This window comes from Saimiri boliviensis, chromosome 8 (assembly GCF_048565385.1).
Source record: "Saimiri boliviensis isolate mSaiBol1 chromosome 8, mSaiBol1.pri, whole genome shotgun sequence".
NCBI lineage: Eukaryota > Metazoa > Chordata > Mammalia > Primates > Cebidae > Saimiri > Saimiri boliviensis.
The window spans coordinates 104,363,996-104,377,696 of record NC_133456.1 but is presented as its reverse complement, the minus strand read 5'-3'; the positions used below and the strand labels follow the sequence as shown (position 1 = coordinate 104,377,696).

General features: G+C 40.5%; 1 protein-coding gene across 2 annotated transcripts in view; it reads right to left on the bottom strand.

Moving 5' to 3' along the window:
• Nucleotides 1-13,701, bottom strand: part of ST8SIA6 (ST8 alpha-N-acetyl-neuraminide alpha-2,8-sialyltransferase 6) — a 137,798-nt gene that overhangs the window by 61,658 nt on the left and 62,439 nt on the right. Inside the window, exons 1-2 of one of the 2 annotated variants that reach the window (XM_039478855.2) lie at nucleotides 10,709-10,795; nucleotides 10,424-10,513 (exon numbers count right to left, since the gene is read on the bottom strand). In XM_039478855.2, coding sequence (XP_039334789.1) covers nucleotides 10,424-10,513; nucleotides 10,709-10,725 — 107 coding nt within the window. In that variant the 5' untranslated portion in view covers nucleotides 10,726-10,795. Of the gene's footprint in view, nucleotides 1-10,423; nucleotides 10,514-10,708; nucleotides 10,796-13,701 lie in introns of those variants that run through there. The other variant, XM_039478854.2, reaches the window with a different exon arrangement.

Below are 13,701 nucleotides of genomic sequence, written 5' to 3'. Positions count from 1 at the left end.
AAAGGTCTTAGCACCAAATAGAAAACAACAGAGAAGAAGTGAGAGGGCAAACATGGGGGTATGGGCACCCAGCATTCTAATTAGCATACTGCAGTTACCACTTTTGTTGATGCACATCAAAGAGTTGTCAAATTCTCTGCCTTGAAAAAGATGCCTTCCGTGATTAGAGAATTTTCTCCCTCTGCTGACTCAGGTGTTTTGCAAAAACACACAGATATTTGTCACCCTCAAGTTGAGAACTTTTGTCACTTTGGAAAGCAAAAACGGGTAATGTCAGAGTGCCCGCAGAGTCAAAGGCAAGTTTTACTCACTAATTTACACATCTGTCAAACACCATAGCCAGCTTTCCACAGGGTCTAGCAGAGCAAAGACCAATTTTCTGGTTCTACTTTTCATGCATCATTTTGTCACATGCCTGATGTGTGGAAGGCGCCACAAGAGGTTTGGAACTCAAGTCCCTCAGGAAAAGCTTCAGGAAGATCCTTGTAACACCCACATTACCCGACAAACAACAAACAAAACAACAACATCAAAACTGGCATGCACTGCATCTCTGATATGTGAATGACTTTAAGTCCACTCCCGAAATCAGTGACTTTATCGTGAAAGGGAAGAAGCATTTGCAAAGGTCTTTATTCCAACTAGTCTATAGTGTCAGGCATGCTCTGAATGCCTGACCATCTGAACAGGCTTTGTGTGAGCAACAAGGCTATTTTATTCAACCAGTCGTGAGTGGGCTGAGTCTGAAAAGAGTCAGTGAAGGGTAGTCGGATAGGAGGTGGTTTTATAGGTTTGAGGTAGGCAGTGGAAAGTTACAGTTCAGGACGGTCTTTGCAAGCCGGGGGAAGTGTTGTGGGGGGAGCGGGGAGTGGTGTCACAAGGTCCAATGTCACAAGTTTGGGTTATCAGTTAAGGCAGGAATAATGGCAGAATGTTGCAAGGTCGGTTAATCAGGCACTGCAGGAGCTAGTCATTCTTCTTCTTCTGTGGTTTTCCTGTTACTTCAGACTTTCTGGCTCTGGGAGGCCATCTGGAGGTATCCGTGCAGGTTACAGGGGTCACCATGGTCTGTACAGTCCATGGTGCAGTCAGTTTATAGGTCCTTACATACAGAAAAATAGAGTCCTGGCAGGAATGACAGCCTGCTCCAATTGTGGAATTGAAGAAGGGCTTAAAAAAGGAACTTTTCCCAAAGATCTGGGCAAGCTGTAGAGAAATCTAGGTACAATAGTAGGGGATTATTAACAGCTTATCCCTAAGTTAAAGAGTCCAGTGGAAGGAATGGAGAAAGAGGGAAGGAAAGAGCGAGCTAGCGTGAAAGAGAGAGTAAGAATGAGAGAAGGACAGGGCAAAAGACCTAATAATAACCTTGGCTTTTGTTCAGTGATGCAGAGCTTCTTTCAGTCAAGGATGAAGGCCAGGAGTGTTGGGTCACGCCTGTGAAAGGAAAATATCTTGGGCCCCAGAATCGCTAAGGAAAACTCAGGCTGCAAACTGCTTAAGGCAGAGAGTGTACTTTAATTTTATGTTTAATTTGACTCAAATAAAAATGAAAGTGTCTCCCTCTAGTACACTACCAGACTTTTTCTTTCTATACCTTATGACGTAAATTTTGCTATTTGATTTTCACCTGAGTTGTTTCCTTTAATGTTCAAACTTAAGGCTATTTAGCTGACAACTGCCTAGGGTTGTGAAACAGGTTATCAAGAATCTGAAAGTCTATGATAGGAAAAAAAGGGGGGGTGATAAATCTATAAAACGTACTACCACCGGCATGCCTAATTAGTCTTTATATGTATTTAGGCATTGTATACACAATGTTTCACTACTAAAAATATATAAAAGAGTTCTAATTAATTGGCTTAAAGAAAAATAAAGGTGCTTAAATCGGATACTAAAAAAGAAAAGACAGTCAAATGCTTTTTCAAATTTATATAACTTAAGTAAAATCTTCAATAAACAAGCTGGCTTTAAAATTATTGGTAAGGTAATATTAGAAATGTCTTAAGAATTGCCAGCATTCATTTCTGTTTGCATTTATTAAACAAGCAATTTCATACTTATCCCTGCCAAATACTATAAGGTGTCAAAATTTGGCATAGGGTTTACAAAACTATAAACCCAGCCCAAAACAGAATTATCTTTGCTTGTGTATTTTTAATAATAAGACATTGATATGGGTTTAATTAAAATAGCTGCATCTCAAATTTAGTAAGATTACCATAACTTCTAATCCTGTGGTTTTAGGCAGTCTAGTCCAGAGACAATAAGGAGGTTTGTTTTGGGAAAGGACTGTTACTGTCTTTGTTTCAAAGCTAAACTATAAATGAAGTTTCTCCCAAAGTTAGGTTGGCCGGTGGCCGAGAATGAACAAGGATAGCTAGGAGGTTAAGAGCAAGATGGAGTCAAGTCAAAATTTTTTCACTGTCTCAGTTATAATTTTGCAATGGTGGTTTTATAACTTTAAATCATGACTATCACAGTTTTCATAAACAATCTAGGTAAACTATTAAAATGAAATAGGTAAATGTAATGGAATAAATACTTGTAGACAAACTGGTCATAATTTAGAATATAAAGTTCTAATAAATTATATAACAGATATGTCATTATTTTGGTATTTTCTAATAAAAAAAGTTCCAGTGACAAAATCTTTTTCTTAAGGTTATTACATCCATGGATTTTTTTGAGATGGAGCCTTCCCCAGCTGGAGTGCAATGGCACAATCTCAGCTCACTGTAACTTCCTTCTCCCAGGTTCAAGCAATTCTCCCACTTCAGCCTTCCAAGTAGCTGGGATTATAGGTATCTGCCACCATATCTAGCTAATTTTTGTATTTTTAGTAGAGACAGGGTTTCACCATGTTGGCTAGGCTGGTCTTGAACTCCTAACCTCAGGTGATCTGCCCACCTCAGCCTCCCAAAGTGCTGGGATTACAGGTATGAGCCACTGCACCTGGCCCCTGTATGTGCTTTTAAAGTCCTTGTAACCTTGAGTAACAGCACCTTAACTCTTGGGTTTAAAAAGGACATCAAGTCCTGCTAAATTTTAAGTACTGACAGCAATTAAAGCCTCATATTCAAGCCCCATAGAAGATGCCAATCAAAATAACTGCATTCCTGAGATACAGGGCAAGTAATTAAAGCTATTCAACTCCTCAAGGCCCAGGGCTATTGTGGAAGAAGTGGGCCCATAAGGTCCTAAGGGCCGATTTTGAAAGATGAAATAAGTTAAGTTTCTCTATAAATTAATCATTAGTGTCAAAGGCACACTGATGCAAAACCAGTGTATGCTTCAGATTAACAAGGCTTTCTAGAAGCATAACCAACTCTTTAATAAAGGTTATAAAGGTTATAAAAGGCTTGTGGAAGTTATATTTTATAATCAAGATTAAATTTTATAGATTGTTTACAACATTTTGAAAAACAAATGTAATTGGCTTCATGCTGGTTTTATTAGGGCTTCTTGTTTAGAAAATTCAGTCTCCTCTCTCAAAGAATCAAGGTTTTCACTTTTAAAAAAAATCCTTGAAAATTATCACTTTGGTTAGATAAATGACCTTACAATGACCTGTAATCCTATTTTGTAATATCAAGTGTGTTAAACCTTGGATATTTGACAAACTTTCTAAAATCAAATTATAAATTCTTTTTCTAATTTAATTAATCCTTTAAGACATTAGGTTCTCTAAAGTCCAAAAATGACATAATTTGGCTTATTTGGCATAAAACTATACAGGAAGCATTGTCAAATATAAAGTGGTGTTTAATTTTCCTTGGGTTGTATTTGTATAAATATGTTGCTGGTATGTGTTCCAAAATTATGGGAAACTCCAGTAATTCTGATATATTTTAGTGTACATTATCAGTAATAATTGTTATGTTAAAATTATTCTGTGCCACAGAAGTAACAAATTTTCTTGTCAGGTGTGTCTTTTGACTATGGCTGTTTTAAAACTTTTTTTCATCCATGGACAATTGTCTTGTTTTGTTCCTCTTTAGAGGGTGGTTTGATAATCAGCTATAAAACTTCAACAAGTGCTCTTAAATGCAGGTTTCTAACAACTTGGGAGATTGTGATATCAGGAAAAACTTTCAGGATTCATGTAGAGCTAAAATATTCATGGGTATCAAGCAGAACAAAAATTAACTGCACGGACTGAACGAATCTTTTTGACTTTTTTGATTAAAATGCTTGCTGATCCTTTGCTTTGTTTTTCAGAGTCTTAAAACATTTCTTTTGCACTATTGACAGCTTTTTAACAATTTAGTGTATTCCCATGAACAAAATTTAGACCATATTTGTTTCTCTCTACCTGATTTACCAGAAATTTGGAAACTATTTGTGAATATTCTTAACTTACAGCAATGCATTTATTTGTTTAAGTGTAATAGGAATCTGTTTTAATTTATAACAGGACACAATTGGAGAAATTGATTATTTTAACAAGATTTTGACTGGAATGGTGCTTTCCTTTAAGGAATCAAACTTGACTTATGGAGCCAATAAAGCCCTCGGAAAAACCAGCCTCATATTTTGTGTACACAGTCCCCATACAGGGTAAATAAGGGACCTGTAGTAAATAAAGAATGTCACTTGCTGACAAGCACAGAACCCCGAGGTTAAACTTGGAACCTCATGAAGAGAAGAAATTCACCAAACTCATAATTATTTGATGGCACAAATCCATGTCTGGGCTTGGCTTTAAAAAAAAAGTCTCATCTGAGATTCCTTCCTTGGAACAGAGTTCCATCAAAGCCAATTTAAAAATCTTTGTAAAAAATAATTATTCTTGTTGCACTGTATACAAATAATTAGGCCAACTCTAATAAGCACATCGGTGTTACCATGATTTACCTTTAGTAAAATGGGAAACTGGAGAGAGAAAAAAATTGTGTTTCAAAACAATACTACACCTGTTAGATTCTACTCTTGTCTAATTTTTTTTTTAACTTTTATTATTTTCTACAGTCTGGACCAAATTCTAATTTTTCTTGGCTGCAAGTCTTCAAAATAATGTTTTCTATTTTTTTCTTTTTTTTCCATTTTCCCTAATTTGGAGTCACTGAAAACTAAGCTGTGCTTTTTAAAAATCATACACACTTAAGCTGGACAACTTAAACTTCAGAAGAAAATAACAGCAACGAATTTACATACATAAGCCACTTTCACACCTACCTACTAATGTATGGACTTCAGAGTAATGTGGCCTACATCAACTTTTCCAGATTTTCCTTTGCTTTGTCATTGCTTTTTTTCCCCTTCCTCCCTCTAATTTTCTTTACAAAGGACAGGAGACTTCACAACCTGCTAAAATGAACTTTCGGGACCTACCCATCTAGACCTTTCTGGGAATAAGTCATCTTAGCCATGAGAGATCAGATGAAATCTGAGACCAGAGACTCATTTTTAAAATATATATATATATATATATGTATACACACACATATATATAATCCTTTCTCCAAAAGATTTAAAAAAAGAAAAGGGAGGAAATGGGAAAGGCAAATATCCTGGGCCCCCAAATCACTAGCGAAAACTCAAACTGGAAACTGCTGAGGGAAAACGTGCCTCCCATTCTATTCAAATTTATCCCTCTGCTCACTAAGACAGATGCACATCTGATTGCCTTCTTTGGAAAGGCTAATCCAAAACTCAAATGAATGCAACCATTTGTGTCTCACCTATTTGTGACCTGGAAGTTCCCTCCACTGCCACTTTGAATCTTCCTGCCTTTGCTTCAGGTTGTCACCGCCTTTCCAGACAAAACCAAGTTACTTCTTACATATAATGATTGATGTCTCATGTCTTCCTAAAATGTATAAAACCAGCCTGTGCCCCAACTACTTTGGGCACATGTTGTCAGGACTTCCTGAGGCTGTCCTCAACCCTGGCAAAATAAACTTTCTAAATTAACTGAGACTTGTCTCAGATTTTCTGGGTTCACGTGCTTGCACAATCAACACTTAGGGAGGCCAAGGCAAGAGGATCACTTGCACCCAGGAGTTTGAGACCAACCTGGGCAACACAGAACGACACCATCTCTACAAAAAATCAATTACAAATTAACCAGCCATGGTGGTACACACTTGTGGTCCTGCCTACTTGTGAAGCTGAGGCAGGAGGATGGCTTGAGCACAGGAGTTTAAGGCTGCAGTGAGCTGTGCTCATGCTGCTGCACACTAGCCTGGGCGACAGAGTGAGACACAAACACACAGACACACACACACGAAAAGCATGTAGTTAACCTGTGACAACACCAAGAACAGAGTTTCTTCTCCTTCCTCACTTTTTCTGCTATCTTTTTCATGCTCCTTCTTGGTCAAATCCAAAAAAAAAAAAAAAAAAAAAAAAAAGAGGCCAGAATGGCAACAAGAGGCAAAAGAGGCCAGAATCTATTAGTGAGTTCCACATACGTCAACCTCCCTGAGAAAAACGCAGAGATGAAACTGTTGAGAAAAATTATGAGAGAGGGAGTGGAGTAGGTGGGGCAAATGGAAGACACACAGCATAGTGGATTCCTTGCAAGCTTAAGGCCTGCTAGTTGGAATTTAAGGAAAAGAAAACAAGAATTTTAATAGCGCTATCCTTCTGTGAGAAACTAAGCTAACATACAAGATTTGACTGCTGTCAAATTGACTGACTCAAATCAAAGATCTTAACCAGTATCAAGCTTTCCTAATAGTTTCAGAGATCTGCAGAGAAGTGAGGGAAATGGGGCTAGAGGGGAAGTGAAGAAGTTAAGAGGTTTCTGGAGGACTGTAGGAGAGAGATGATGGCAACTCCTTTTACCTGTCAGGAGAGAACAGATTATGTGATGTGATAACAGACAAAGCCACGCTCTCAGTTGGTTTACAAAACAAAGGTTTATTTCTTGCCCATGAAATACCCACTATATATCTGAAGGGCTGTCTAGGGCAGCTGCGCTCCATGTGGTTTAGGGCTTGTGATGGTTCATTTTCTGGGTCAACATGACTGGGCTCAGGGGTGCCCAGATCACTGGTAAAACATAATTTCTGGTTGTGTCAAGAAGCTCAGACAACCCAGAGACAGGCTCGGGACATCAAGAGTGGACACGCCATTTAGCAGCATTACCTACCTGTTCAACTAGAAAAAAATAAAATAAAAAATGAACACCCCAGTTATAGAAAATAAAAGTAAATAGAAGTTCCTCTTCAAAGCTATCTTCTTAGCTTATTAAAAATGAATAATAGCTTCTTCAAAGGTTGATTTATTCTAAAGCCTTTTGTTAATCATCCTAAGCAGCTGTTAGTTATAATAAAGAAGTGGGTATATTCTGTGTCCCTAGTTCTTATACTCTAGCCCAGATATTTGCCCTGACATGTCTGGCAAGTTCAGGCAGGCTTCATCCCATAGTTAATTTCTTTTCCTTATTTGGAAATGTTATTGCTTCTTTAAGTCTTTTGTAAGTGACTTCCTCTTTTCCTCTGTTCTCTCTCACCCTTTTAGGAAAAGTTCTGAGTTATTAGCCAATCTGTATAGTTTAGATTGTGAGGCCCAGCTCCAGCCAATGGGGGCAGGGCACAGAGGTAGGGGCCAGTCTGTAAGGGATAAATATGTCTGCCTTTCCTTTGTTCTTTGCACTCTTGTGGCAAACTGCTGGCAAGTGTATCCTTTCTGCAGAAAGTAAAGTTGCCTTGCTGAGAGAAAATTTATATTCAAGTACTACTACTTCTGTGGCACTGAAAATTTACATATAACACCAATTGTGTCTTTCCACATTGCACATGGCCCAGGATAGAAGGTCAGGTCTCTACATGAGTTCCATCAGCTTCCTCACACAGCAGGAACTTTTAAATTGTGAAACGTTTCTCTGTTAGACCTAGGGAGTTCCGCAGCCTTTGAGCCATTCTCCAGGGGACTCCCACCTCCTGGATCTTGAGTTCCATTAACTTAAAGCGGGACCTCAGCCAGAGATGAGCCTGCTAGGGACACCCCACGGATGTGTCTCTTCCTCTAAGCAAATATTATTAGTCTGTTTACCCAAAGGCTCAGCAGGGGCACAGGTTAAACCAGTTTACCTACCTTGGTTCTCCCCAGGTCAATCTTCAGCACCCCCAGGGAAGGGAAGGAATGGATTAGAGGCAGCTGCTTTACTCCTTCCTTCCATAAACACATTTCTAACATTAAAGAAGAGGTGTGTGTGTGTGTGTGAGAGAGAGAGAGAGAGAAAGAGAGAGACAGAGAGAGAGAGAGAGTGAGAGAGACAGAGAGAGAATCACTGATTATTAGGAAAAGAAACAGAAAAACAGGAAGGCAGGAAGACCACTCCCTGGCTCGTCCTTGTATAGGATTGGCATGTGGAAAACAGCAATACCTCTTACTGAAACCACCTTTGAAAATTATAACTGAGGAAATTATGACATGAAACAAATCAGGCCTAACCGACTCCATCTTGCATCTAACCTTTAAGCTTTCCCTGTTCATTCCTGGGTGTAGGCTGAACTAACTTTTGGGAAGGAATGCAGTTCATGGTTTGGCTCTGAAACAGAATTGCTAAGAGCTCTTTCCTGAAAGGACACCCCTTCTTGCCTGGGACCAGTCTGCCTTTGCAGGACTAACAAATTAGCTACAGATTAGAAATTACAGTTTAAGGGTCATGCAGCCTCTGGCTCCAAGAGTCTGAACCTCCTCTAATGACTCCTGAGGATATCATCCCTATTGTAAAACCTAAGATCAGTACTTGAGACATTTTTCAGACCCTACACTGGATGGATTAGCTGGCACCCCCACCGCAGACTGGTAATCTGGCTCAACCAGTTCTGCCATCCCACCCAGGAACAGAAGATGGCAAGAAAAACGCACTTTGACTCCCTATGATTCCATCTCCAACCTGACCATCAGGACTCCTCACTTTGCAAGCCCCTACCCACCAAATTATCTCTAAAAAGTCTGATCCCTGAATTCTCAGGGAGACTGATTTGAGTAATAAAACTCTGGTCTCCCAGCCGGGCATGGTGGCTCACGCCTATAATCCCAGCATTTTAGGAGGCCAAGGTGGTTGGATCATGAGGTCAGGAGATCGATACCATCCTGGCCAAAAATGGTGAAAACGCCTCTCTACTAAAAATACAAAAATTAGCTGGGCATGGTGGTGTGTGCCTGTAATCCCAGCTACTCAGGAGGCTGATGCAGGAGAATCACTTGAACCAGAGAATCAAAGGTTGCAACGAGCCAAGATCATGCCACTGTACTCCAGCCTGGGAGACAGAGACTTCGTCTTAAAAAAAAACAACAACAAAAAAACCCCAAACAAACAAACAAAAACACCTTGGTCTCCCACAGTCAACTCTGTGTGAATTATTCTTTCTCCACTAGAATTCTCCTCTCTTGACAAATCAGTTCTATTTAGGCAGCAGGCAAGGTGACCCCCCTGGGCAGTTACATTATCCTGAACCATCTTCAAATTTTATCAGGCAAGCATCAAGCAAGATGAAATTCAGATTGTTTTCCTTTCAGGGGGGTCAAAGGCATAACCTTGAGTCCCTGCCCGACACACACACGCACATCCCCTTTGCCCAGCACCCTTAGATTGTTCCTGGAACAATCAACACAGGGCTTCTAACTTCAGTCTCAGGCCACCAATGCCTCTTCCATGTAGGTGGGACACAGAGCACTTGGTTTCCTTTTCCCCAGGTTGAAGGAGATGATGTAGCAAACCCTCTAAAATCCAGGACTGTAAGCAGCGTTGGGGAAGCTGAGGGAGTGGCATAGCTGAGACTGTGGGTAAGTCATTCACCTGCTAAAATCGTAAGCACAATTTTGTACAAGTGTGTATTTTTCTAGGCTAGCATTCAGAATACGTATCAGATTCTTGAAAGGATTGAGGGCCTATAAATGTGTAGCCAGTAAAACTACATGGTATTTTAGGGGGTGGTTTGGTTGATTCTGGAGACACGTTCTCGGTCTTTCACCCAAGCTGGGCGCAGTAGAGCAATCTTAGCTCACTGCAGCCTTGAACTCCTGGATTTAAATGATCCTCCTGCCTCCGCCTCTTGAGAAGCTGGGATTACAGGCACATGCCACCTGATTTTGATTATCTTTTGTCTTGCTATGTTACTAAGCCTGGTCTCAAACTCCTGGCCTCAAGCAATCCTCTAGCCTCTGCCTCCCAAAGCACTGGGATTATAGGCATGAGCCACCGTACCTGGCCCCTATGTAGTATTTTTAACAAGTGTGGATCCGGGGACAAGTAAGTTGAGTCCCACTGCCAGGGTCTGGTCCTGCTGCATATTGTTTGACCCTGGTCCATCCTGCTCACCGACAGGATCTTCAGAGCCCAATGGTAAGCCTGAGAGTGAACACGGTCTCAAATTCCAAATGACTTCAGAGACACTGTCAAACATTCTGAATGTAAAACCCTTATTGTAAAAGGAAATTAAAAATGAAGAGTAGAACTTACCCTTTCGTTTTGTTAGAGAAAGACTCAAGGCCATACTGCAGATTTTTGCATTTCTCCGTCAGTTGGAGCGACTTCTCATTCAGACATGTGCTGTTTCATGAAAGAGATTTTTAAAAAGATTGATTTAAAATGAGAGCTAATAAGATATTGTTAACAAAAATCAGATTTAATTGATAAAGCATGTTCAAATAAAGTCTGATTTTTACACCATTATTGGATTTCTCCATGGAAAAGGAAATTAATATTTTCACCACCGATGGGTCTAAATGGAAAAAAAAAACTTACGCTCTAAAGTCAAACATAAAAGAACTCCATTTTGAGGACTTTACACTGGCAGGCTTTCATACTCTGAGGTTAGTTGTTACAATCAACAAGTTACTCAATAGTTATAATCACCATGTGTTTATTTTTAAAATATTTATTTTTTGGTAGAAAACATGCAGACAGGCAATCATTAATCCTTTTCATAATAAACACAAATCTGGCCTTTGATTATTATAATAGCTGCAATAGAAGGGCCTGTAAGCTTTGTTTTGTAAACTTTGAAAATTGGAGGTGGAACCAAAAAAAATATCCAAAGTCAGATTACGGACATGGGTTACAAAGTTCGCCTGCCTATCAGCCTCATGGACATAAGTAGGTTATTTAACCCGCTCCAGGTGTAGAATCTTCTAAATCAAGGATAACTGTGCTTACCTCATAGTATTATTGTTACTGTGCCAAGTAACAATGTAAAGCACCTGTAACATGCGTCACACATACTGAGTGCTCAAAAAAATTAACTATCTCTTTCCAAGACTTAAAAATATATATATGAGGCTGGGCACAATGACTCATGCCTGTAATCCCAGCTCTTTGGGAGGCCAAGGCAGGCAGATCACGAGGCCAGGAGTTTGAGACCAGCCTGGCCAACATGGTAAAACCCCATCTCTACTAAAATATGAAAATTAGGCATGCTAGCAGATGCTTGTAATCCCAGCTACTTTGGGAGGCTGAGGCAGGAGAATGACTTGAACCTGGGAGGCGGAGGTTGCAGTGAGCCAAGACCATGCCAATGCACTCCAGCCTGGGAGATAGAGCGAGACTCAGCCTCAAAAAAAAAAAAAAAAAAAAAAAAAAAAAAAAAAAATATATATATATATATATATATATAAAACTTGCAGTTAAAAACTTGCATTTATTTAATGAAGATATTTATTGGCAGCATAATATGGGTTGGGCCATACACAGGTTATTTCGGACAGAGAGGAAGAGAATATATAGACATGGTCTCATTTCCTAGTCAAGCTTGCAGTCTGATTAAGGAGAAAGATAAAAATAACCACACAAAGGAAGATGGAATTATGAACTGTGATTGGTTATGGTTGACCCATAGTATATGGCTTGGAAGAGGAGGTCTCTACTCACACTGAGGGGTCAAAGGAGGCCTCCAATGAAGTATCATTTAGGTGGAGACACTCAAGGATGACCCAAACAAAGTGGGTAGAGCATTGGAGGCAGAGAAAAAAGTGTGTGCAGGCCAGGCACACTGGCTCACACCTCTAGTCCAGCACTTCGGGAAGCTGAGGCAGGTGAATCACTTGAGCCCAGGAGTCCAAGATTGCAGTGAACCATGATTGGGCCACTGTACTCCAGCCTGGGTGGCAGAGTAAGACCCTGTCTCAAAAAAAAAAAAAAAAAAGTGCAATGGTTCTAAAATGGGGAGCAGCCTCGAATATCTGAGGAACTGAAAAGATGAAAGGAGTCAAGGCTGAAGAGCCATGGGGTGATTGCAGAGAAATCAGGGGAAATGGGGCAAGAGAGGAAATGAAAAATTAAGAGGTTTCTGCTGGACTCTAGGAGAGAGATGATGGCAACTCCTTTTACTTGTCAGGATAGAATAGACTATGATGTGATAACAAACAAGCCAAGCTCTCAGTTGCTTTACAAAACAAAGGGGGTTTTTTGCTCATGAAATGGCCACTGTATGTCTGGAGGGCTGTCTAGGACAGCTGTGCTCCATGTAGATTAGAGCTTGTGATGGTTCATTCACTGTGTCAACTTGATTGGGCTCAGCGGTGCCCAGATAACTGGTAAAACATGATTTCTGGGTGTGTCGGTGAAGGTATTTCTGGAATAGATGAGCATTTGAATCAGGAGACTGAGTAAAGACTGCCCTTACCAACGGGGGTGGATAGCAACCAATCTGCTGAGCACTTGGGTAGAACAAAAAAGCAGAGGAAGGGTGAGTTCACTCTGTCTTCTTGAGCTGGGACATCTTCTCCTGCCCTTGGACATTGGTGATCCTGAATCTGGGGACTTCATATTCAGACTGGGACTCACACTGTTGGCCCCCTAGTTTCCATCAGAGTCTCCTCCGCCTTTGGGCTTAGACTGAACTACAAGGGCTTTCCTGGGGCTCCAGCTTGAAGGCGGCAGGTTATGAGGACTTCTCAGCCTCCTCTAATTATGGGAGTTAATTCCTCGAAATCAGTCTCTTACTATCTACTCTATTGGTTCTGTTTTCCTAGAGAACTCTGACTAGCATAGGGATCCAAATTGCTTCAGTCTTGTGGCACCTTCATTTCAATAACCTGCTTCCATAATTGCTGTGGCAGAAGAACCTGCTGGACGTTCTTGCCCTGAATACAAATGTTTGAGCCAGAAGTACAATGCATCGTTAGCCAGAACCAGTCACCTGCCTCACCTAATTACAATGTGGGAGTCAGAAGTGAGCCACCTTCCTGTGTCTCTAGAGAGGAGATCGGATACAGGTGTATCTGTATCCGATACTCGCCACACACTGCGTCCATCGGCAGGAAGAGAAGTGGACAGATTTGAGATCTATTCTAGAGGCAAGACTGACAGGACTTCATAGGAGATTGCATGTGGGAAGGGAAGGATAGGAAGGCCTAAAGGTAAAGATATAAACAAGACAGATTCATAATTAATTCTCCAATATTTCTCAGAAATGCTTTCTGAAAACACTGCCTGCACAGTACACATGGGCTCACAAAAGTCCCTCTTACTCCTGATAGGATTTCTCTCCCCTGCAACTTTCTTCCCCCCTCCCTCTAGCACAGCCTCCACATGTGCTTTCTGCATGTATTATCCTACTGTCCAAGGATTTGTTTATTTCCAGTTTGCCATGTATTGTATGCAGGCAGGACCATTAATGAAGTGAATTACCAAGCCAGCAATGCTTCGAATTATGATGGTGTTGCAATACTGAATTGTGAAACTGTGACTGGTAGGCGCCAATAGGATTGTGTGTCCTATGTCTCTCCTTAGAGTACATT